Below are 26,250 nucleotides of genomic sequence, written 5' to 3'. Positions count from 1 at the left end.
GTACCGACTTTGGGATTACTCTAGTTCTTTTGTATCGATAGAAAACACCAACCTGAAGAAATAGGAGCATTAAGCGCCTGGTTCCCATGTCGGCACCGGAACCCAAATGGCCGTCACGCAGCAAGCGCTCAAGCAGCTCAAGTAGCCACTCGTCTGATGATGTCTCCCAATGCCGACAGATGGCGATGACATCAGTCACGCGGTCCATATCTGCTGCATCGCCTTGCGACCACGCACGTGTAGGTTGTTTCGAAGATGCGATACTGACGTCAATACCATCGGGCGAGCATTTCGTGAAGCTGGCCTCGTGTGCCTCCACCGTCGCACGAAATGGCTGTTGTACCACTTGTGAATCCGGGGAAGGCGGCGCAGCTGCGTTGAAGCTGGAGACCAAACCCACGTTGTGTTGCCGGCTTGCTCCAGGTAGCCACTCAAAAAGGCCGGTGCCAGACGCCACTGCATAGGCCTGAAACAACTGAAGAAATAGGAGCATTAAGCGCCTGGTTCCCATGTCGGCACCGGAACCCCTCAAGGAACCCCTCAAGGAACCATAAAATTCCAGCAATCTTATGGTTCGTACATATTGCAGGGTGCGGCCTCCGAGAACTAGTGGATATCGTTTCATGTTCTTGCGAGTAAAATCAATGGCAACACTTTTCTAGGAAGATTGGTGCCGTCCTCCGGGTGAGTGGTACGCAGATATTTTTGCGAGAGCTTTCTGTATACCATTTGCTGCGTGGTACGATGCGATCGCGACGCACTCCAAATGCAGATGTCGTCGGCATAAAGTGTAACGTGGACGCCAGGTGGGAGTACTCGCTTTAGGTGGATAATAGTAAGGTTAAATAGCAGAAGGCTCAATACGGCTCCTTGAGGTACGCCTTTTTGTGTAGTATAGTAAAAAGTTGGGCCTCCGGCGTGGACATGAAAAGTCGTCGCCCTTACAGGTAACTTGAAATTCAAGCGTAAAGTTTTCCACCAAACCCAAGAGCAGTGAGGCATGCCAGAATGGCACCATGAAAAACTGGATCAAATGCCTGTTTAATGTCTAAAAGTACGGCAATGAGAACATATCAATTATGCAACTCTTCCTCCAGAGATGAAGCTAGTGCAATCACGTTGTCAATGGCTGTTCTATTTTCACAAAAACCGTTCATCTGAGGCGGGTAGAGCTTTTTCTCCCAAGGTACCAGGACATTCTTCTGGATATTATTTTTTCCCGCAATTTTACCGACACAGCTTAGCAAAGCTATTGGTTGGAAAGAATCATACGTAGTTGGTGGTTATACCAGGTTTTAGAATGGCCACTAACTTAGCTAGTTTTCATTGGGAAGGTACTGTGCCACAGAGCCACATTGAAATATAATGTTCTGGAAGACGCAATCGAGAGTGATGCGAGAGATGAGAAATGGCCTCGTAGGTTATTTCGTCTTGACTCGGTGAAGAACGTTTGTTTTCACGTGAGAGAGAGAGAGAGAGAGAGAGAGAGAGAGAGAGAGAGAGAGAGAGAGAGAGAGAGAGAGAGAGAGAGAGAGAGAGAGAGAGAGAGAGACGGCATTTATTTGTCCAACATGGTTTTGAAGCTGCGTTGAGCTCGTGTATGGAAAAAGTGAGGTAGATGGCGAGGCAAGCTGCAAGCGGTACTTCGGAGCGGGCACTGGTGTGGCGTGTCGGAGGTACTGTTCTTGTAGACAGTAACCTACAATACTCTTCAGCCGCCTCTTTCAATGAAATGTCGTCGTGCAACGATAGCGCTCGGAATGGGTACATTGACATGGATATTGTGAGGCAAGTTAAAAAGAACATAAATATTTAAATGCCTCAGCCTGTGCCACTAGGTATAAGCTGAACATCGCTGCGCATTCCCTTAAAGGGACCCTGCAACACTCTTTGAGCAGTGCAAGTAAACCTGCGCAACGTTTAGATTACACTGCCAGGAATACCTGAGCCAAATATTACACGTGCACGTGAAGCGGTGAGCGCGCAAATCGATGTGAAAGACGCGGAAAAACAAACCGCTCTCTCTTCAGTTGTCCTCATTATGCATGGCCTGAGGGACGTCACATAGGCCATGGCTGCCCGATCGGCTGTCACTGGTCAACTTCGCGGGTAGATTCTCCCATTTCCGTCGTCGTAATCGCTGTGTACGAACCTCTTCCCCAGGTAGCACAAAAGACCGCGATTTTTCAGGACGAAAGAAACGGCTTGCAAACATCCCAGACAATCCGATCACGCATTCGCGACGTTTTCGAAAGGTCTTAAATCGCGTCTAATGTCCAGCGGGTATTACTATTTCTAGACGATTTATTTACTATCTTTAAAACATCCTCAAAAATCGGTTTAGAAGTTGGATTTTACAAGAGCTGTATAAGTCTGTCAATGCGACTTTTCAATCCGCATTTTAGATGGTTAGAAGACGTTCTGATAATTCTGGTCTAGCAAAGGGCTTTAGAAAGATGCTAAGAATCCCTTTCTTGGGATATTTAGAGCCGCTTTTTAGACGTATGAAATACGGCTTTATGAACCCCCCTGCCATACCCCCCTCCCCCGGAGGTGATGCTGGGGGCGAATGCAGCGGCTTTGCTGCATGCAATCGCCATTAAAAGCCATTTGGCTCGAGCAAACATTTTATTGAGACCAAGCAATGGGGGTAATGTGCTGAGGAGAAAAATACCGTTACAATTCAGAAAACATTGCGGTGAAAGCGTCCTTTCCACCTGCCAGAAGCATCTTATATAAAAACGTCCAAATAAAACACTTAACAAGATAAGAGCAATGCAACAAACTTGTATCAACAAGTCCAGAACTCTACACTTTCTTATTTTTAAACAAAGGATGGAGGGCAAACAGAACTCTGAAAACAAAAACAAAATAAATCAATGCAAGAAACTTTCCAAATAAAAAGCCACGTGCAGCATGACTAACAGAGCATCACCAGCGGGAGTGAACATATCTTAAATGCAAAGAGCTTTTCTTCAATACATGCATGGTTCATACATGGTTGAAAAAAAAAAGAAAACAATGCACAATTTTTCTAAACAAATAAAAAGCCATGTGCGGCACGACTAGCAAATATCACCAGTAGTAGTAAAGCTATCCTAAATGCCAAAACGTTTCATCAATAGTCATGGTTCATACATGCTTGAAAAAAAAAAATACCCTCAGCAACCACAACAGATAATGGGGTCCTCTTGTCTGCACTGATGAGGGGCAAATCCTCGGTGACCTTTCTGTCGACGACGCCTTTCCCATTTCTTGCACTTTCCTTAATTAGCTGTGCTGTACTGGTCGTACCTCCAGCTGTTCAGGTTGTCTGGATGAACTGCAGAAAAAAAGCCAATAAAAACCCTAGGTGTGTAATCCGTTTAAAATACCCTGTTATGTGTTAGTCAATGTGGGTCTTACGTTCGCGCCTTTGCATTCTTGAGCTGGATCATGATGACTGTCTTCATTTCTGCGTCCGTGGCTCCTCGTGTTTGCATATTCGCTCTCACAGCCTCTTAAAAAGAGTTGTACACGCACGCATATTTCAGAGAACATCCCTTTTTTACGGCCTATTGTACGTACTACATAAATTTAACTAAACTGAGCAGTTGCAATAAGATAATAAAAAGTTGAACCAGGGCAAGCTGAAGCAGCAAGCATGGTGCTATTTCATTTAACACTGCAGGCTTCACAGCCCAAAAAGGAGTTGACTACCTATTGACTAACCTCTGACGAGGTGGCACAAGCTTGTTTTTCTGGCCCGAGTTTTCTGTCGCGAGCTGCCTAATTATTTGCCAGCTGCTTCACTGAGCCACGGCACAGCGATCTTCCGTCAGGTGAAGGGTGCAGGCCTTTTGGGCTAGGAAATTATTTGCCGGCAGCTTGGTTTAAGTAAAGGTCCTATTCTAGGTTCATTTTAAAAGCGCTGTGACGGCGCAAATGACCGAAATAACCCACGTGGTCGTACTGTCACGGAAGTTGTCCTTCGCGAGCAAGGAGTGCCGGCATTTCGTGTCATAATAAGTGGCTTATTTCGGTTATTTGCGCCGCCACAGTGCGTTAAAATCGGGCCTAGAATATGACCTTTAGTTAAACCAAGCTGCCGGCAAATAATTATCCTAGCGCAAAAGGCATGCACCCTTCACCTAACGGATCATCGATGTGTCGCGGCTAAGGCAAGGAGCCGGCAAATAATTAGGCAGCTCCGACAGAAAACTGCCAAGAAAGCTGCCGGCTAATAACAGCTTACAGCGCGGAAGACCGGCACTCTTCGCTTCACGGCAGCTTGCGAAAGAAAACTCTCCAGCTGTCTGCCGGCAAAGCGCGTTCTCATACAGCATGCCGGCACTAATCATGTGACCGCAGCAAGCCAATAAGGGGAGACTGCCGGCAAACTTCCGCTCGCGCGGGTAGGCCGGCTGCCGGCCGAATATCCACTCCCAAGAATTGGTGTTTCAAGCTGATATATTTTAAAATTTGCTTAAAATATGCAAAACTAGCCATCGCGCGACATTTTTGCACTACTTTAATTTAACATTGCCGAAAGAGCCTTATCTCTAACCAGGATTTAACATCTTGCGACGCTTACCACGTCTATCATCTGGTTGGGGCGGCATGTTGCGATGGCAACAGTCGGGTCGGTTCCGAAACAGATCGCGATTTGAACCTACGTAGATTTTAATTGCGGCAATACGTTGATATTAATTGCTGCGACAAAAAAAATAAACAGGCGCCAGTAAAATCGCAGTGCCGCTTCGAGCAGAGGCACCCGTGTTGAAGGCGGCTTGCAGAGCTTTATCGGCATCAAAACACGGATATCTCAGGCGCTGCGGCCAGGCTGGCTAAACGTTCACCCACGACGCCCTGTCAGGCAGGCACTGCGTCATGGCATGGGACGACAGAATTCTCTCATAAGGAGTGAAACAAACCCACTTGTTCGCTTACGGCCCTCCTGGGTTAGTGCAAAAAAGATGCCTCAAAATTTTGACGCCGGCTTTCTTAAAAATTACGGTGAAAGCGCAGCTCAGCGTTTCCGACCAAGGATGCCAAGATGCAGCACAAGTTGTCGCGCAAGTAAACCAAAACATTTAATAAATGTTACAATGCCAACAATATATTCCAGGAGCAGCTGCTTAACCAAATACTTCTCGCTTAAAACTAACCACGGTATTACGTATACAACACTCGTGTTTGACAACATCGCGAAACTGCACACATCAAGACAACTTAACGGGCGTTTGTGGCTGGAAATAAAGCTTTTTTCAGAATCACTGTCACAAATACATCAGAATCATGTCACAGCGCGGCGGTATCAACGGGCGGAACAATATGTGACCAATGAAAACGGCACAAATAGCAAATACTTACAAAAATGAGGGCTACACAAAGAAGCTCGAAGATCGGCGCCCAGCCGCAAACTGACCGTTGGGGTTGGCGCCAAAATGATTACTCTTCAACCCAGCGCGCGCCCAAGCTCATGCGAACGCTGCGGAGGAGGTAGAGGCAGAGAGGAAAGCCACTGTTTTCCCAGTCCATGGAGTCACATCAGGCCATACCATGGAGGAAAGAATACTCAGGAGAGGCCCCTGGCATCCCAATGCATTGCGAAAAGTGTGGAGGAAGTTACGTCATTTTTCTTGAGCCCATACACAATGTTGCTTACTTGTTTATAACTGCGGCGGCCAAATTTGGGCAAATAGAACGGACAAATTTTTACGGCGCTTGGTATTTCACTGCCTCGCTACGCTTGCAAACCAGCGCAGTCACTACGACAAACGTTTTTAGATTAGGCCAGTTTGAAAACTCTGCCGTCGGAGGCGTCTGCGTTCGCCATCCCGCGAGCCTGTTGCTATGACGACGACAAACGCTACTTTGCCAGGCTTAAGAGCTGAAAAATCGTCCTTCTATCTCAAAAACGAAGGCCGTTTTTCGATTGAAACTTTGGGTGAGGGTTAGAATGGGCAAATTGAAGGCGAAATCAACAGCTTAGAACATGACATCGCACCGAGGAATTAGCGACGAAGCTGTTTTCGCTTCGAAGCGGGAGGGCAGGGCGACGCCATGTTAGTCAAATCAAACCGGAGACAGCAAAGGATGATGGGATAGAGTGCTGGGCTCCGTGGGCTCAAGTCATGGCGGGACTCGGCTTCACAAATGTGACGTCAGGGCCTCTCCTAACCTTTTCTTTCCTCCATGGGCCATACCGTTGGCGCCATGGAGGAAAGAATACTCAGGAGAGGCCCCTAGCACCCCAATGCATTGCGAAAAGTGTGGAGGAAGTCACGTGAATTTTCTTGAGCCCATGGACAACGTTGCTTACTTGTTTACAACTGCGGCGGCCAAATTTGGGCGAATAGAACGGACACATTTTTAAGGCGCTTGGTATGTGGCTGCCTCGCTACGCTTGCAAACCAGCGCAGTCGCTACGACAAACGTTTTTAAATTAGGCCAGTTTGAAAACTCTGCCGTCGGAGGCGTCTGCGTTCGCCATCCCGCCAGCCTGTTGCCATGACGACGACAAACGCTACTTTGCCAGGCTTAAGGGCTGAAAAATCGTCCTTCTATCTCAAAAACGAAGGCCGTCTTTCGATTGAAACTTTGGGTGAGGGTTAGAATGGGCAAATTGAAGGCCAAATCAACAACTTAGAAGATGACATCGCACTGAGGAATTAGCGACGAAGCTGTTTTCGCTTCTAAGCGGGAGGGCAGGGCGACGCCATGTTAGTCAAATCAAACCGGAGACAGCAAAGGATGATGGGATAGAGTGCTGGGCTCCGTGGGCTCAAGTCATGGCGGGACTCGGCTTCACAAATGTGACGTCAGGGCCTCTCCTAACCTTTTCTTTCCTCCATGGTTGGCGCCAAACCTGATTACTCTCAAACCAGCGCGTGCCCAAGCGCGGGACTGTACGGCCGGCTACAAGAAGGCTAGAGGAAGAACTGCTAACAGCAGTTATCAGAAATACGTTTTAAAGACGTCATTGTCTGAGGGATATTATCCTTGCAATGATTGACTTCTAGAAGCCATCTTTTCCTGTCTGAAATCCCTTTCTGACGTTTCCTCCATAAATACGACGTTTTCTAGACATTCTGTGCTACCTGGGTCTATGCCTGAACCTGTAGGCACAGTTTTGCCGTTTCTTTTGTGTTTTGAGTGCGCGCGGAGTTTGAGTGATGAGCTCAATACTTCCCTTTCAACGGGGCCACTCGACTACAAACGTTTATTGCTTCAAAAACGCCCTACCAGCCCGAGCGCGCACTTGCGAGCAGGCACCCATGCCTGCTATTTTGAGGCACCAGACCGGAAATAGGCCCCTCCGCGTTGCGGAGAAAAGGAGAAAACTACCCGGCATGTGATATATCGAAGGCCGCCGAAGAGAACGCCGCGAGCCGCCCCCCTCTCCAGGAGAGAGCGCGCAGCTTTCGTCGCGTTGCCCGCGGTCGAGTTGAGAGGGAACGATTATGCGCGATTTCTCATCGCGCGTATTTTCATTAATTGTGAACGGATTTTCGTAATTCTTGCGGGAGGAGATTTCTGGGACAATAGACTTTATCCCAAAATACAATACTAGTAGTCGATGGCAAGTGTTGCAGGGTCCCTTTAAAGACGCGCCAAATTCGCGATAGAGGCTTGCGAACGTCCAGTTTTGACCTGAAGTCCCGCCATCGCTGTCTGCTCAACTTTTCTAAGTGGCGCCTTCCCTATTGGCGGTGAGATGTTTGAGTGGCGCCCCCTGGATCTGACGTCAGCTTAGGGACCCGCTCCGCTGTCGTCTGCTACATTCGCCGCGCTGCTACACCCGCGCCGCGGTCGTCCGGTTCTGACTGGCAGCAGTGCCTTTGCTAGAAATCGCCCGCTTTGATGCTTTGGTGCTTTAAAAAGCGTGTTTTCAATCAGATTCTGACGGCTCTGAATAATTTCAAGCTTTTTCCCGCACAATTTTACAACACACGAGGAGAGAGAGAACGACTTTCAGAGAGCATCGCTCAGACGTAACTCGCCCTCGTCCTATCTAGCGTATTTGCGAGTTTCAGCGCTCAGAGCTCCTCGATAAGTAATCAAAATGCGTAGGCTTCCCTTAACTATTTCTGAGATGCTCTTATGAAGACTCAAGAGTCTAATGCTACGCATCAAGCAGCGGGTCGCACAGCAGGAAATAAAACGGGTGTTTTCTCTTTCTTTCGTTGTTAGATGAACGTTTTTTTTTTTTTTCTGTGCCCAACGCATTCATTTTCTGCACCGTCCTAAACGTCCTAGGAGGTTTGGGGATGTTTGCGAGGCTCACAAAGTTCGTGTGAATATTCAATGCAATAAGATCTGTGCTACGGCGCAGATAACGTTGTCCACAGTACTCGAAGGCGGCTTTTGTGCACATAATTTCTATCCAACCATCGATATCGTAACGAACTCAATCTCAACCCGAAAAGTTCTGACATGATTACGGTGTTGAAAACTTGATATACTTGCTAAACTAACGCAATAAATAGTATACATGCCAATTTTCAGTATAACACAATTCGAAACCAATGAAAATGTCCAGACAGCTCTTTATTGTTTTCCAACCCCTTCAGTCGCAAAGAACAAGTCCTGGCCTACTCGGGATGACGTTCGGTGAATTGAAGAATGAATCTTACTCTCTCGTCTTGGACTGAGGAGCCTGCTCACTAACCAGCTCGATTTTACTGTTTTCTCCTCCTCCTGGTCCTCCCCCTCTTCAGTGCAGTTTTACTATAATGCCTGTCTGAATATTGGGATGATATGGTTGTGGCAAATGTACCGAAATATCCCTCCAAATATGAAAAAAACATAGTCTTAGTGTATGTTTGCCTTACAGGTTACTCGTTTTGCTCAATAAGCCTGCATACTGGTTAGAAGCCAGGTAGAAAACCAGCACGCGCCTATACACACAGCAGGTTATTTGGAAATCAACCTACATTATTTGTGCCCCATAGTGCATGTCGGCACACTTTCATGCCGTGACAACGTAAAGTGACTTGATACAATAGTTTTGAGTGTTAGGCAAGGTTGCCAAATCTGTTTTACCTTACATGCGATTAGCTGGAATCGTAATGCCTTCTGCCAAAGCCGACAGCCCCGAAGGCCTGGAACTTGTTTTGGTCTTCCATTTTCGCTGTTGTCGGTTGTCAGCCTGCGGCTGTTACCTTTGTTCGAAAGACTGCTGAACACAGAGGCTGACGCCTAGCTCCGACTCTTCGCGCTCCGCACAGGACAAGCTTCGCAGCAATGCATGGGCGACGCCGGCAATGTTTTTTTACGGAGCGGTATCAAAAACTATACTTAAAATAACGCCTTGAGCTAGTTTACGCTATTTTAAGTCTTTTGTTACGAAACAAAAGTTGCGCATTCGCGAGATCTGCTGCGGACAAGCACAAAATCTCAACCGCGCGCAAAGGAACAGCATAGAGAGCGAGCCCGAGTGAAGCAGACGACAAATGCGAGAATCCCTAAGCCGACGTCACGGAGGCGCGCTCCGCAGCGCCGCCCGTGGTCGCGCTCACCGCCAATACCTCTGTATTCTGCGAGCCTCTCGACCATCTTCTGATTTCTCAGTGACTCGCGCCTTTCGTTCCGCACGCCTGCGAAGGGCCCGTAATCTTTCATAGACTTGGTCTGTCTTCACGTTGAGACGCTTGATTGTGGATCGGGAGGACTCCTGAATGGTTGGAATAAGGTCGTCGTCTGGAGTTGCCGCCGTAATGCTGAGATTTACACGGGCTTTGTAGGCTTCCCAGTCCGTGAGTTTGATCCTCCTTCCACCTCGACGCATAGCCGCATTGGGAGAGGATGGGCGGGTAAACAAAATGTAGAGACCACATACAGATATATCTGGCCGCCAGAAAAACGCTATCGTTTGCGCACTGCTTGCCCCTAATGGGACTGCGTTTTCTAAATTGGTGAATACCAATTCGGTTGTGTTCCAACAGGTATTACAAAAAGCGAAAGAAGGAACTGGTTCTGATAAATAACTACTATAAAAGTTTCCTCAGCTTTCTCGCAATTCTCAAACTTACTAAACTATATTATTATTATTATTATTATTATTATTATTATTATTATTATTATTATTATTATTATTGTTGTTGTTGTTGTTGTTGTTGTTGTTGTTGTTGTTAACACAAAGGTGTTTTATTCCTGGATACACCAAGATTTCACTCACGTCATATCCATCATGGAAATGACACCAGTACAACGAAGCAAGCAGCCTGCAAAGGGTGCACCTCTGCACGCAGGGTCTTGCGGGGAAGCAACCTGTAGTAGTAAAGAGTACGTTATACTTAGGGGTGTTCGTTTTCGAACGTTATATTTTAACACGACAGTGTTTTATGTCGGGATACACCGATATTTCAGTGATGAGATATCCGCGAAGGAAATGACACCAGTACACCTTTGCCGAAGCGACCCGCCAACAGGACGTCGCTTGCCAAGCACACCCACAAGACAGCCGCCGACCCACAAATCATGCTCAGCGGCAGATTTCGCTGGACATTTCACTTTCGTGTTTTACCGATTCCTATGACAGAGGAATCAACCACAGTTATTATTATTATTATTATTATTATTATTATTATAACTAGTTTAAATTGGTATAAATGGGAATCGCTAAGCTCACATGCCGAATTGTTTCGGTGTTTGCGCTTGTGTCGCGCGGTGGTGTAGCCTCGAGTTAGCACATCAGGATGGCTAGGTTTCGCTGTCTCACCCTTCGAAAGACGTTCCTCTCATTTTTCTTTCTGCCGACGCACGGCCGGGCTGCAGCGGCGGCGTCCGCCGCTCTAGCCCGGCCGTGGCCGACGCTGCTGTGTTCGGGACGCCGTCACCGTGAATCCCAGGTAACGGCTGGCAGAATCTCTGGTTTCACTCTTTGTAGAGCCACGTGTGGGAATTCAAGTGACTTCGCATGGGCAATTGTTGTGGGTGTCGTTTACAGCTTTTTCTTTCCAACCACCCTCACAGCGCGGATTGCCGCCAATTTTTTTATCGCCTCCTTATCTATGGTTTTTTATTCGCCACCACTCTTCACCTGAACACAAACATTTTCGCAGATATAAACCCATTAACCTTACCCTTACCCAGGCATGCCCAGCTGGCCACAGTTGGGACTAACAAGACCAGCCGTACATTTTCACAGGGCCAAAGCGAATGTGTGAAATTGGCATTGTGTGCATGTTCCTGGTACCAGCTGTACCAGCAAGTGTTTCCTCTACTGGTAAAGCACTCCGCACACTATCGAAAAATAACGCGGATTTGATCGCTCCGGAAAAAAACGATGTAATTAAGCCTTCACAAACATGTACACAAAGGAGAGATGCACAACGCGCACACCAAGCGTGTTATACATCTCCATCGTTTGTGCACGTTTGCAAATGCTGGGTTCAGTCTTTTTTTTTTTCACGAATACGAACCAACAGGCCCAGCACGAAACTCTTCATTGATTGCTGCATCAGGATATTCAGTGCAAGCGCAAATTGTGATAGTCCGCACAAGTTTTCTCGCCTTTTTAAAACTAATTTTATACCCGAACTGAAGATAAAACAGAAGCTGCCGTCAATCGTCTCTTCAACTCTCCAGCTCAAGATCAGTATAACCTAAGCAATTAAAAAATGTAGATTTCTTTATTTAGCCTTGCATTGACAATGCCAATAATCGCCAGAATGTGTGAAAGAGTATGCATTACTTTTTTATTATGTTTCAGTTTTGTTTGGCTGCGAAAATCACCACCAGTGGCACCAGTGGCAAGGAAGCATTTCGAATGCCCATTTCAAACACCCAAGTTTAATGAGCTGTAAAATTAGTTCCAAGCGGTGCATCGCAAAACCATATTCTCTTATTGTATTCACCAGGGTTCATAGTACTGGAAAATATAGACATTGCAGTTTTAAGGCCGAGACTGTTTTGTCTATTGTTCCTCCAAAAATGGCTAATTACCTCTAGTTAGCTTGGTAACTAACTGACTTACTCAAAAAATATAGGCACATTTAAAATCAATGGGAAAAAAGCAGCAAGACAGACAAGTTTCACAGAGTTTACTTAACAAATAAAGGAAGCTCTTTAAAGAGCCATGTGCCCCCTTAGGACACTGCCCTTGACGCCTTCCATCTTGTTCCATCGACAATACCAACACTTGGATCTCCTTTCAGACTTGCCTGTATTTTTGTTTCAGACGATGTTCGTCATTTACTAAACCAGCCGGCGGCTTTTCATATGCACTGAAACCAAAAGTGTGGATGTTTACTATATGGAGGTTCGATAACGACAACATGACTGACTTGTTTGTTTGATTGAAGGGTTTAACGCACTGACGCAACGTAGGCAATGAGGCGCGCCATAGTGGAGGGCTCCAGATTAATTTTGACCACCTGGGGATCTTTAACACACACCGAAATCTCATAGACACGGGCGTTCTAGATGCGAAGCATTTCATGCTCGGGGCTGTGTCCCTCCTTCCCTTGTTGTCGTTGTCCGCCGTCCGCACTCTACTGCGCATGCGCGTTTCTTCAGCCCGTCAGTGTTTGGGCTGACGTCAGCGCAGTCCACTATAAAAAGAAATAGGCGGCGCCCGGTTTCGATCCCACGACTCTCCGGCCGCAACGGGAGGTACGTGGCGCACTTCCCACTGCGCTACAAACCGAGACGGGCCGGAGCATAAGCTACGAACGCGCCTTAGGTCCTTCACTCATTCAAACTACGTCAAGAAGCTACTGATACAACGAAGGCAAGCGAAGCTGAACGTCAACGGAAACGACGACCTGAAAACTAATGGGAACTTCAGTCGACCCCATGGCTGCTTCGCATACTACTCAGGGTTCCCCTACGGGAAGATGGCGTAATTTTTTTCGCCTCCATCAGAAAAGCAGTCGCGCTGGCCGGGAATCGAACCCGCATCCTCATGCTCAGCAGGTGAAGACAAAATGAAACATCTGATGAAACGAAGGGGTCTGTCCTGCAGCTGACAGTACAACTTACGTTCTTTCCACACTCTTCCACCCTTTTTTGCAGTTACGTGTGCAATTTCAGTCCACAAAGAATTGCTTCCCAATTGTGTAGTGTCATCATGGTGAATTTGCATATCAGTGATATTAAAAAACTGTGGCTGGTTTCTTTGTCTTAGGAATCGGTAAAACACGAAAGTGAAACGTTCAGCGAAAGCTGAAGCTGGGCATGATTTGAAGGTCGGCACTGTCCTGTCTGCTTGGCGAGCGACGTCCTGCTGGCGGATCGCTTCGGCAACGGCGTACTGGCGTCATTTCCGTGACGGATATGACGTCAGCGAAATCTTGGTGTATACCGGCATAAAATACTTTCTTGTTAAAATATAAAACCAGAAAATAAACAACCCTAAGAGTATAACATACTCTTTAGTACTAAAGGTTGCTTCCCCGCAAGAAGACCTTGTGTGCAGGGGTGCACCCTTTACAGGCTGCTTGCTTCATTGTACTGGCGTCATTTTCGTGACAGATATGACGTGAGTGAAATCTTGGTGTATCCAGTCAGTATCCACTTGGTGTATCCACTTTCGCGCTAAAAATTGAGCAAGAAATAAATAAAAAAAGAGAAAAGTTTCTGATCATTTTGTTCACTGAAAAACTCCAATATTTTAAGTTTACTGCTTACAATCCCATTTGCACAAGAGATAGTTTAACAAAGCTAATCCCTTTAGCGGCCGTTACCAAAATGTCTGCCTTTGCACTGTAGAACGTTTTGTCTACGATACATGGGTGGCAAAATCGAGTGGCACTGCTAGAAAGCATTAGCTGGCTTCTCGACAGAAGGCACAGGAACTATTCAACTTTGCATTGGCCACTTGAAAGACTGGTTTCCATGCTTTGTTGAGACATTGTTGGCTTGAAAACATAGTACACGAATACGGTATTTTTTGGTGTATAAGTCGCGTTTTTTTTTCTGAAATTTTTGTTGGCGCGTCTTGTGTATGAATAAATTTGGTACGTGGCGGCCGTGCGTGGTCCGCCCTCGAACAGGTGCCTGTGTGCTGCGTGATGTCAGCGCAGATTAAGAGACATAGCTCTATGGTATAAATGAATGATTTGTTAGCGAGTCCGAGGAAGAAGGCTCCAATGGCTTTGCCTAAACGGCGTCTGTAAGTACATACCATCTGTGTGTATCAATAAGCCATTTTTGAGAAATTAGTTCTGTCTAGACTTTGGATGGTAGGTGCACGTGTCTAGCACTGTTTACCGGGGGATGCGTTCAGAGGTGGCAGCCGCCACAACCATGTACGTTCACCACACTTTCTAACGAACTGATCCTCTATGAGTTTACCTGATTAACAAGTGTTCTGTACACCGATGCATCTTACATACGTTTTGTTTTTCTTCAGAAAACTGCGTTTTTAGGGGGGTGCAACTTATAGACCAGAAAATGTGGCATACAAATCTCAAAGCTAGCGGAGCCCAGTTGGCACAGAGCAATCAGAAAAGTTTACTTACCCCTTTTTAACGAACCCATGATTTAGTTAAGTCCTCCAAAGTGACTCATGTATGGCAAATTAGCAAATTACTTTAATTTCTGTTTCACTGAGGTTGTCCTCCAAAATTCTTCGAATTACCTCATGGAAATGCAGCATTCATCAATGGGCACCATCCATCAGTGGTCACAAATCAAGACGAAAGACACTAAGAATCAAGAAAATAGAGCCAAGAGTCCACACGTATGAGTAGGATAAACAACATTTATTCTGCAGGCTTATGAAGCAGGTAGGGTTTTATATATTCGTGGGTTGAACCACCAGACAAACACATTCGGGACTATAGTAATTACACTGGATAAAAATCATGTAAAAGTGCCTTTAAAGAGATGGAGACTGTACACACACTTTTACACGCTAAGATACAAGTGAAGGCTTACACTACGTGCACACAAAATCCAACGGGAATCATAAATTAAAACAGGGCAGCGCCGTCCCAAGCGTACAAAACACAAAACGGCGCTGGATGTAGAAACAAAGAAGAGGCGAAAAGTCTGCTGCGCGCTGCAATGCTAGAGTTGGGCAGGTGTCCGTACGCGGCACGAGACCTTGCATCAAAACAGCGGTGCAGTTGCACGCAGTGTCAAGAGAACATCAAAATATAACCACCACGTTTTTACACCATCTTATGTACACAGAACGGAAATTGCGAGACACCCTCCTTCAGTCAAGGGAGAGACACATTTCTGAGCTTTGTTTGGCATGCCAAGGGACGTTGCAAATGGTTGCGAACAACGTCAAGAGGTGCAACTTGTGCTTTGGATTTCTTCTGACGGACGTTTCATCCTTGGCTGGACAAGCATTTTCGGAAAATAATCCGCCGTAACAACAAACTCGCAAAAAAAAAAAAAAAAGAAAAAATTACAAGAGCGTGATCTCAAACGAAAACAAAATGTCCTTCCTCAAATCTTGCACTGGCAAGGAAGCTGCAAAAGACGAGGGAACGAAAAAATATCCGCGCTCTCTTTCAACAACAAAGCTTCCGAATGAACAAATAATTTAACATGAGAAAACACACGAAATAAAGTGAGAATCAACACGAATACATTACATAACAAACCAAAGCAGCAAAGAACAATGTCTGCTCATACAAAGGACACGAAATGGCCAAATGTATTCACAGCTAGAAACAGGATATGAGATGCATTCGTAAAATGCGTATAAAAATGTCATAAATAAAAACAACGTTCCTAAAAAGTGCCGCTTCTCTCCCGCCGCGTGGCGCGTTGTCATCGCTTCAACCTTATTATTGCTCGACGGGCAGCAAGAGAGCCTTCGCCTCTCGATTGACTTGACCTTGTGAAAAACAACAACAAGTCGCCTGATCTTCCTTGGTCCCATTTCCGTGGGCCGGGCTTGGAAGAAGGTTTAGGTAGACGTTCAGTTATTTGTGCGCTGTGAGAACACCTCACAAATACTCAATCTTTTCACACAGTTATGTATTTGCAACGCTAGCACTAATGATAACAGGTTGTCGGGAAGAGTTGCCAACTCGAAAATATTTCGCATTATTCACAACCTTTGGTGGCCTTGTCAAAATGTGAGACACAAACAGCACTTCTCGTATGAATGCTTAACATGATTACACACACACGCACGCCGTTATTTGAGCCAGGCTGTCTTTGCGCACTTTTGCACCGTCAATACAGGAGACTCCGCGCACAATTTAAAAGCGTAACAACGTCACGGGCAAATCATACGAAGCTGCACAATCCATAAACAGGCGAAATTAATCCGCTGAAATTGCCGTTAATTTAACAGCAGCAGACTTGAGTCATCAAAGCTTGAGCCTTCGACGCAATGCATGTCGCAAAAAGAGACAAACGTTCCCCTTTTTGCAGTTTGCCAACAATCATACAACTGAAAAAAATTTTGTAAAGGTTGAACAAAAACGAACAACATTTGCGCGCAGCAATTCCATCAATTCGAGAACAAACAATACAGAACAAGGTTCGAAACCCTCAATGTGGACAAGAGTTGGAAGAATATACTCTTATCGCTGGCCTTTCCTCGTTACTGGGTTTTAGCCATATCCTAATCACGAATGCAACTTCAAATTAATGTATAAGTAGTCAGCATGTCGAACGGCACAGTGAACTATCAGATCCCAAGAATTTGCACGGAATTTCTGACAACTGTAGCTGCCCATGACAGATCAATGTCGAGGCGCAAAAAAAGGGACTCCGTGGAAGCACAGAGCTACTTATCCGTCTGTACAATAAATATCAGTGCTTTGCGTAAAACACATTCACCGCTGTGGCACGGTATCCGAACACACCTCTGGTACAAGCATCTTTGTTGAATGTATTAAAAGAGGCAAGCGCAACTAAGCTATCAGCGTCAAGGAGTTGACAGAAGCCATTCCGAGTCAAACATCACATCAAGCGGCGCAACGAAACAGAAGTCAAAGTCAGTGACGATAACTGTGGACGACATGTCAAACACGTCGAAAATATCCACACAAGTTCCTAACTCCACTTATTTCCTGTCCTGAGCACTAATTCAGTAGATCTCAAGGGATAACAAAAACCCTCGCACGATTCTTTTCCACCTTTTCGACAAAGCCTGAACGCCGAGAAGTGACGCAAAAAATTACCGAATTTTTAAAATAGTCATACTATTTCCGGCATTCAGGTTGTACGTGTCTATTATTTCTCTGCAAGACCGACAAAAACCAAAAGGGAATGCAGACAAACAATTTTTACGGGCAATTTGTTAATGCAGGCACGAAATTCTTCATTGCAACAATACAGGTTCGGCAAGCGCAACAGAAAAACAGACAGGACGCAGCTCAAATCTCCGCACGCTTTTGAAAATGCACAACTTGTTCTTCCACCAGGACTTCAATTGCACTTCGCCTTATTCGAGCTTCTCTGAGCTTCTCTACGACGGCAGTGTTCAACCCCAAAACTCCTCAATCGCGATTTTTTGTAAAACTCAGCAATGAGAGAGGATTAGGCAGGTGAAATTGGGTGGGCAAGCGGAATTAGGTGCAGTACTCCGTGACTTGTTCCCGCCCACTTAGAAGACGAGTGTTCGAAGACGACCGAATGAAAAGATGGGAGAGAGAGTGCGCGGCAAAAGAGAAGGAAGGGGGAAGGTGCGACGACAATGGACAGTCGTGACGATGGCGTCGTTTGGTGACAAGCGAAGGCAGCGGGCGGTGACGTGATGATCACCCCCGTGGTGTGCTTGAGGCGCGCGAGCGGCGACGCTTGTTCTCCGAGCAGCCGCTCTTCGTTAAGATCGGTCCAGAGGACCAAACCGGGTGAGAAAGCCTCCAAGAAAGGAGACGCCGCAGAAGACGACTTTCCGAGACGCGGTGCTGTTAAGACGAGCACTCCACTTCGACGGGCTGCTGGGGTGAGCTCGGAGGCGAACATGTGGGTTGGGAGTGGGTGGGAGTCGCGGACGCACCGGGCAGCACAGGCGTACCTGCAACAAAACGGGCACACGTCGAGAGTTAACTAAACTATCTTGCACCTGTGCCACACGGCTGGTTAAAAGGCCTTTCGAAGGCCTTCAAACCGACTGTCTATTGAGTGCCCCGTTGCAAACGCCATACAAGCCAGAATATAGGTCAAGCCGGAATACAGTAGCCGACCGATTTTTCGGACCTGCAGGGGAAGGAAAAATAGTCCGAAAAATCTGCGAGCCATTACTCCGATGGGACAGGACAACTGGCAGTTCCTTGGGAAAGACCGAAATACCCAACAAGTCCGAATTTTCGGAGTCCAAAAAGACAGCCGGCTACTGTATAGGTCGAGAGGTGACGTTTTGGCAAACTTTTTAGTGAGAACTCTCGACCTATATTCCAAATTATACGGTACATTAGGTGCACTTCCAAATGAGCGTTCAACTGTCAATTAAAAGTCGCTGTGTAGCACAGGCATAAAACGAGCTCAGACCAGAATGTACAAACACAGGCACGATCAGTGTTCAGGGAGCCGTTGTTCTACGATGCTTCCCACACCTCAGTAGCAACATCAGGCCTCTTTTATTTGTCATTTTCCACTGCTCTGAACTGCTCCAGAGGAGCTCCGTATTTTAGTCTGCCCATAGAATGAGAGCAGTGTTGGAGCAAAAACACTGCTCAAAACGGCTCCGGTCAGCTGAATAAAAAGACCAATCGTTATGATGTGATTAAAGTTATGTTTAACAAATGGTGTGCTGAGTTAAATCAAAGCGGCCACCACTGAAATAAAGAAAATAATTCAGTGAACCATTCCGTGCGCAATTTCCAGCTGGACTTCCTTTGATCCCAAACAGATCGAAGACACAGCATTAAAAATATATCGTGAAATGCTACACTGGTTAAAAGTTTGAGAAGTTGGTGCGGACTCATTACACTTGATTAACGCTGGGGACCGAACGAACAGAAGACACAAAATGGTGCTCCAATGACAACCTGACACTGTTCACATATAGGTGAAGACTACGTCAACATTTGTAACGTAGATCAAACGTGCTACGTTACAGACGTTTCCACATTCCTCTGCAGTCACAAGTACAATATTTTATCACACATGAAAGCAGGAATGCATTTTCATTATTGCATCAACAAGGTGGGTAACTTTCTGGGCCCACACATGCATGATTGATTCAATTTGAAGCACAAAATACCAACAGCTTGGGTGATTTGCAGCTCCTAAAACATCACGAAGGCAAGACTCTCGTCAATGCTGCTTCGTCAATGCTGCTTGAACGTGCATCCCCAGGCCTTCTAGAAATGCCTTACCAGTCTCTTTTTTCTTCGCACGCTTGCGCCGCCGGTCGATGACCGCAACTTCGGCCTTGAGCTGCATGTACACTTTCCGCAGCTCGGTGAGCCGGTCCTGAAGGACTGCTATCCGCTTTTCGGCATCCAGGCTGTCATCTACGAGGGGCGAAGCAGACAGGGAGAAGTGCACACTTAACACGGATTCCAATAGCAGACAATGGCTTCCAGGCCTCCAGAGAGTTAGCAAGTGGTTTGAACTGGTGTCAGAATTTGAGCGAAAATTACGAACCAAAAATGGCCCCCCGTAACTGCTCCTTTCATTGCAAATGTCGACGAAAGACGACAGTCGACTGGTGCCCCTGCCAAGTAAATGCCTCCCTTCTCTTTCCCGCTCACCTCTCACGCTGTTCCTCTCCCGTCTCGTTCCTCCCAAGATAACACGCTGGAGGTTTGCTCAAGTAAATTTAAATTTACCGTGTTCCACTGCTCCAAGTCGGGTGCCTCGATGCCAGCGCTGCCGTACGGCACAGACGCGAGTGAATCGAGGCACCTACGTTTATAGAACCACGTTGCCCTACTCCACGCGTTCCAAGCGGAATCTGGAACCCACCTAAGGGAACTTTTCGTTGCTGTTGCCGTTTGATTTCTTAAATGCCGCCAGAAGCTTCTGGCGGCATTTGAGATTTCTCAAATTTAAAATTCCGTTTGATTTCTTAAATTCACGCCGGCGAGGGAGTGAATTTTTTTTTCTGCGGTGGATGTAGTATTTCAATTGAAAAAGCAAGCATCCATGAATTTTTAATAAAGGAACACTGCAACTACTACTGATGTATTGATTTTATGCCTTATATTTGCATAATGTCCTGTTTTTGTTCAACACTGTTGAGAAGTATGAACATTGACACCGGACTTAGACGTTTAGATTCCGCCGTGGGTGTATAAACTATTGCGCAGCTTGTTTCACTTTGGAGTCACCGACCGACAGACAGACCAAAATTTCTGCAATTAAGTAGCCCGAGAAAGACTAAAGTCTTTAAAAATGATGTTCCCGTTGTAATAGAACGCGAAGCATGACTGCCTTTGTGCATAAATTTGTCTGCCCACATGTACAGTTGTTCTCAAAAGTTTCCAGGCCATGCTAAAAGTTACCAGGCCACAAAAGGTTCAACATACGAACTAACCTCTCGAGTGCTACAGAACATTTCTCTCGCAGAAAGCTGGCAAAAGCACTTTCCATTCTTTCTGTCAAATTAATTCAGTCCCACTTGAACGTTAAGCTTCTGCTTTGAATCCTCCATGGATCACAAAGTTCTGGCGTGGCCTAGCAACTTTTCACAAACACTGTATGTACTTGTTGGTGCATCCCTGTGATTGTGGCTAGCTCCACAACATGCAGGGAGTATAACGAGAAGTACGGGAGGAACTGTGGGGCTTAGTGCACAGAAGAGCATAACGGCATGCCACAGCAGGTGGAGTTATGAAAGCTTAGCTTAGGGGGTACTGTGATTCTTCTTAAACTGTGAAGTCTCTGGGAAAGCTGTATAGCTTTGCTTTTGTAGCCACATGGCTGCATTGAGGTGGATGTCAAACTTTCCTTCGCAGGAAACTTTCCCTCATGGGTACTGTGATGTATCATATAGCAGACCAAGGAGCAGAACTATGACCGCTCTTGTTCTCAACACTAACAATTTAAGAAATTCCCCGAACCCGACACATTTTAACCCGTTCAGCCGTGATTTTTTATTTCAACCCAAAAAAATATTTTCTGTGTGTTTTCTTAAATTTTAGGGCCACACACGCCCACAAACCAAAAATAGAGCCAGCAGTGCAAGTAATTACCAATTTAATAATATAACGATTAATTAGGACATCTGACAATTAAACATTTTATGTTGGGCACAAACATTTTTTTGCACATTTTCCTAAACTTTACGACCACATGAAGCTACAAACAAAGAACGAACTATGTAGTGCATGTATTTATACATTTACAAGCTTGGGAATAAAATTAGGGCCTCCCTTTTTTTTTTTTTTTTCAGCCTCAATGTAGCGATTTTGTCTTCACCGCTAGGAACTGCTTTTTTGTAGGACGAAGGCCCGCTAAAAGGAAAAAGTGATGACCATCACAATGCGCATCATCGAAGAACGATTTCCCACAAAACTAGCAGTTTTGGTTTCGTTCTCTATGTGCCAGAGGAGCTTTTATGCGATGGCATCAATTAACACCCCCAGAGCCGAAAGGGTTACATTACCGTGAATTCTTTCAAAAGAGGAATTAGCCAAGAAATTTCGTTCCCCCGAAGAGGTACGCACCCAGGGGTAGGTCAAAGTTGAACTTGGACGGTCGGTGGCAACTGCCCATGTTGGTGCTGCCTGGCGTCATCGCGGTGCAAGTGGTCATCGTCGATGTTGGCGTGCACGACCCGCTTTCGGCGGCGGACGACATCGCCAGACAATCTGCACAGACAGCGTCAGAGCAGCGCGTTATTTGTGCGCTGTTGTGCTTCTCGTCAAAGAGAGAAGCAGGGCTGGGACAGCCCAAACAGATTCGGGAGCTTCTGGAGCAGCAAAGTTCCAATTTTGGAGCACAAGAACCTTGATTTTGAGTACCGTATTTACTCGAACCTAACGCGCCCTCGATTATAACATGCACCTGTTTTTCGCGGACCGAAGAAAAAAAAAAAAGTTATGTCCTCGAGTGTAACGCGCACTAGACTTTCATTATTTAATACAAAAATTCAACTTTTGCTCACTTGTAACAAGCAAGGATTATTCCAAAGCTGGCACGAAATGAAAAGTGCCAGTTATTGCCAGCAAGACAGTCACCTTGACGACGGTCCAAGGCAGCGCCGTCGCTACCCCGGTAGCTCTGTCACAACGGGTTTCTGAGTCGCTCGCTGCTGCTGCATGTACTCCGCCAGCAGGTCTTCTATTTGGGGATACCACCCCTCTTTGGTCTGCTGAACCCTCTCCATTTCACCTTGTGTGCGAAGATTTTCTCTTTTTGTTTCGCAGGTGTCCAGAACACTGAACGCATGTAACGCGACCCGATTTCCATCGCTTTCCGGGCGCAAGATTATTAAACGCAGCATCATGGTGAACCCACCGTGTCTTTGCAATAACAAATTCCATGGCAGAAAGAACAGAGGAACGCAAAAAAAGACTACGCAGACAACAAAGGCAAACACGCGTCTACTACGAAGCGCTGGCTATGCTTTCAGTAGTCAAGCAGCCATCTTGAAATGTCGATGGCGATACAGCGCTGCAGTTTCGAGTCGTACTCGATTGTAATCCGCATTTGATTTTGGGAGCTATTTTTCCGGAAAAAAGGTGCCTGTTAGATTCGAGTAAATATGGTAGTTCACGACATTTATACCGCCACCTTAGGAGGTGAAATTAAAATTCAAAGAACAGTCCAGTATCAGTGCCATAATTACATTTTGCTTCATATTTGTCTAATGTTCTTTGTAGCTGAAAAATGATGACAAATATGAAGTTGTCTTCTAGGTTGAGCAGTTTTCGAATGCCTTGCGAAACTATCGGCCCTGTGGCAGAATTCTAAGGCAGGCCAGTTTTCGTGCTCACGTAGCCTAAGAAAGGCTATCGTCTTTAAGGGGGGACACTGGTCTTAAACCTATCTTCCTTGTTTTTTTCACTGTGCTGATCTCAAATCTGCACTTATTTTGTTTCTGTGCCAATTAGTTTTTAGTATAATTAACATTAAGTAGTGATTTTTTGCATAATTAGTAGAAAAAAGCCTAACTAACTGAAAGTTGTTTTCTTCACACCAAAATGTACTAGAAAGCACAAGGAACACAATGTTAGGAGTACTTTTTTGATAAGGCAACAAGTAGTGATTTTATGGCAGTTTAAAGTTTGTTGTTCAAAACTTGGCACCACGAGGTCTGGTTCAGAGCGAAATAAAAATTTTTCGACGCATATAATAAAAATTCTGTTCCTACCATTGTGTGCTTTGCACATTCTGCTCCATGGCACAACAAAAATTATAGTTTTGTGTGCCCTGAGAGCTGAGATAGCTCTTCCGCAAGTTTGCAAACAGGCCAAAATTTGTGTTTTGAGAAAATGAAGAAAGAAACAGCAGACTCGTTTTCAGTGAGAACAACAACAAAATTGCAGTGTATTTACACTGGTATGGAGTCAGTAGCCACCAGGCACATAATCTGTTTGACTGGAGGCACCGGAGTGGCGCTTCTTGAAAGCTCGCTGCATGCCGTCAGCTGACTTGTGCTTGCGTGCAGAGGCGGATCCTCGACGGCGGTCTTTTTCTGCCATACGCTTCGTGCTGGCAAGCCCAGGGTGGTTCAGGTCAAGTTGCTTTATAGCGCTTTCCATTGGGCGAACAGGAGCACTTCCAACTGCACCCAAAGTGCTCTCGCGAGTTCTGGCGTCTTCCAGTGGTCGGGCAGGAGCAGGGGCGTTGTGTTTCATTGGTCGATGAGGAGCACTTTTTTGGCGCCGAGAGCAGCCGAGAGCAGTTCTCGGTGCTCCGTCGCAAGCGGCGGAGTAACCGGGAACGCCGAGGAAGTCACATGACCTCTTATGCGTCACTTCTGGTTTTATCCCCGGGTGGCGGAGGAAAAATGGCGGAATCCAGCAGCCGCGCTAGTTGCTCAGTGCGTATGGCAGCAGCTAAGCGCGACCGTCTGGACAAGGAATTGCTGCTACTTTTAGATGATGAAAGCACCACAGATTCAAGCGCAAGCTCATCATCGGACAGCAGCAGCAGCGACGACGACGACGATTTGACATTGCATGAGTTTATGTTCGAGCACCTGTTCACCCCGCCGGAGCAGCGACCGAAGGTAGAGTCGTATTTGGGAAAGACGGCGGATGCTGTTATCGTTCGCAGCTAATTTTTGGGAAACACGATGGTGACCCCTTTATCATGAACATGAACAGCCGCTCGGCTTCTTCATTCGTCGCCATGCGGAAGGCAGACGCAAAACCACCGGCACGTATCTGGCAAAACTGGCGAGGAATAACTGCGTGCGGACCTCACGAGCGCGCGAAATGCTCCGGGAAGCAAGCGCGGGAAACGTTTGGTCACATGACTCTTGACATCACGCCCTCCCCCACTTTTCACTGCTCCCGGAGCAGCGCGAATATTTAATTCGCAGAACGAAAGCACACGTCCCCGTTACTCCCGTGTGCTGCTCTGACTGCTCGCTCCACTTGCTCCTGTTCGCCCAATGGAATTCGCCATTAGAATGGAAGCCGAGGCTCTTTCGTTGCCTGCGTTAAACTTCAGCACCGCCTCAGCCACAGCAGCTTGCACAGTGAACAGCGACGCGTGCTTCTCCTTGGGTGCCAGGGCCCATATCATGGAGTGGAGGGACTCATTGGAGTTCTGCGTTTTGCCTTGCAGGCAGCACTGCAGGAGCTTTTCGTCCGAAAGATGCTCGTACACAGGTAGAAGAGCCTCGCACACGTGAGGTGGCAGGTTGTATCTGTGTTTTGGTGTGGGCTCCCCCTTCGCCTTGGCAGCGTTCTGCCGGCACCACGAGTCCGGGCCTGGTGGGCAGAGGCTGTGGTTGGACACGGTGTCGTTTGAAGTGATGTGGTGGTAGGTGGCCATCACCGTTTTGTGCATGGCCCTGACGTCGCCACCGTGCGATTTCAATGCCCAGCCATAATAAGAACTGAGCTTAGTGACAAGGTCGCCAGTTAACCGACCCTTGCCACCGAGCCTCTCAGATGCTGAGCCCGTACCTTTTGCAAGCAGGTTACGCAGGGTGGTGCCCATCCTCTTCTTCACATGATTGACACAGTCTTCCTTCTTGATTGGAATATAACCGTACACCTTGGCACCCACCAACGCCAAGTAGGTGTGGCTGTCGCCGTCTGACAGAATTGTGGTGTACCTCAGTTTGTGCCGCTGCAGTGACCTCTCAAAGAGGATGAGACCGGCCTCCACCAGCCTTCTTTTCAGTGTTTTTTTGACAGACGTGATTGTCCTTCCAAGCTCGGTAAGCTGGGTCGCCTACCTTTGGCCCGCGCTCGCACCCAGCACAAAAGTTGCTCAGCACGACGAAGTCTAGAACTAATCCCGTAAAGAGTTCGATAACCATGCCAACGCCGATGTGAGACGAGTGGCCTCGCGTCATCCACGACCCGTCGTACATAACACAAATGTTACCAGGGTTGTCCAGTTGCAGATCGTCGTAGAGCTTTCTCACTGAATGCGCACTTTCGGCCATCACGTTGTCGGCAGCGCGAGTCGCAGCGGGCGCTAGCTTCTCCTTCACGTAGCCTTGCCACGTTTTGGTGTGCAGCTCGCGGTGAGAAATGTTCATTGTAGCAAACACATCGTTCAGCGCGGTTTGGCGATTTCCCGTAGCCTGCATCGCTCGCGCGGTGAGAACGTTCACGATAAACGGATTAACTTTCTTATCGCTGTTCACGCGGGGAGAGCTCCACTCCGAGGCAACATCACCGCAGGTCGCACACGCGATAACCATCTTTACGGAAAGGCCATACGCCCGCTCGCCGGTTCTAAATGTCACGCTGTCACCGCTAACGCTGCACTTTACAGCCAACAGCAACACGTTGACGCAGTCCAAACTCGCAATCACGAAGCTGCTCTCGTCAGGTGGGCCGGGAGGAGTGTCGTCGGTCCTCGTGAACAAGTTGGATTTCCTCTCAGTTGCAGGAGTTGAAGAAAGCGCTTTCAACTGTTCTCGTGCAACCACCTCTCTCTGCAGCAAATCTTCAGGTTGCAGCATCACTGTGTCGCATCTCATACGGCCGCTTTCCGACGCATTTCCGCTGACTGGTGGGGCCGTTAGGCCTACGTCGGCGGCGGTGGCTTCCGCGCAGCTCAGCGCAGGTAGCGCGTCAGGCCCGGCGCTTTCCTCTGCAACTGCAGGACTCTTGTGGAAGTTGTACAACAACCGCTTCGCTTTTTTCCCAAACTTGTGCCTCGTAGCAAACTTTAGCTGGGCCTTCGGCATGGCTCTTTGCTTGTCGTGCGAACACGATAAGCAAGATGGAGCCGCCTCGGATGCGCTCGCACTACCAGAGC

The 26,250-nt window shown here is 46.9% G+C and overlaps 1 protein-coding gene, 1 long non-coding RNA gene and 1 pseudogene across 4 annotated transcripts in view; all 3 read right to left on the bottom strand.

Moving 5' to 3' along the window:
* Positions 1-2,613: 2,613 nt before the first annotated feature.
* Positions 2,614-5,527, bottom strand: LOC144141531 (uncharacterized). 2 transcript variants are annotated; one of them, XR_013316633.1, is made up of 3 exons: positions 5,353-5,527; positions 3,406-3,499; positions 2,614-3,322 (listed from the first exon to the last, which is right to left on the bottom strand). It is a non-coding gene; the product is annotated as an uncharacterized LOC144141531 (long non-coding RNA). The 2 variants fall into 2 exon arrangements; XR_013316632.1 differs by lacking the exon at positions 5,353-5,527 and adding an exon at positions 3,712-3,826 and having other exon boundaries at positions 2,615-3,322.
* Positions 5,528-14,672: 9,145 nt separating this feature from the next.
* Positions 14,673-26,250, bottom strand: part of LOC144142565 (uncharacterized) — a 55,530-nt gene continuing 43,952 nt past the window's right edge. For both annotated transcript variants that reach the window (XM_077674156.1, XM_077674157.1), the window contains exons 19-21: positions 21,522-21,665; positions 19,227-19,364; positions 14,673-17,923 (exon numbers count right to left, since the gene is read on the bottom strand). In XM_077674156.1, the coding sequence (XP_077530282.1) occupies positions 17,817-17,923; positions 19,227-19,364; positions 21,522-21,665 (389 nt within the window). In that variant the 3' untranslated portion in view covers positions 14,673-17,816. The remainder of the gene's footprint in view (positions 17,924-19,226; positions 19,365-21,521; positions 21,666-26,250) is intronic.
* Positions 21,685-26,179, bottom strand: LOC144141648 (uncharacterized; annotated as a pseudogene).

The sequence above is a fragment of the Haemaphysalis longicornis genome, unplaced genomic scaffold (assembly GCF_048455015.1).
Source record: "Haemaphysalis longicornis isolate Haplotype H1 unplaced genomic scaffold, Haemaphysalis longicornis Haplotype H1 scaffold_6, whole genome shotgun sequence".
Taxonomy (NCBI): Eukaryota; Metazoa; Arthropoda; class Arachnida; order Ixodida; family Ixodidae; genus Haemaphysalis; species Haemaphysalis longicornis.
Note: the sequence above shows the minus strand (reverse complement) of the source record. Positions and strands in the feature narration are given on the sequence as shown.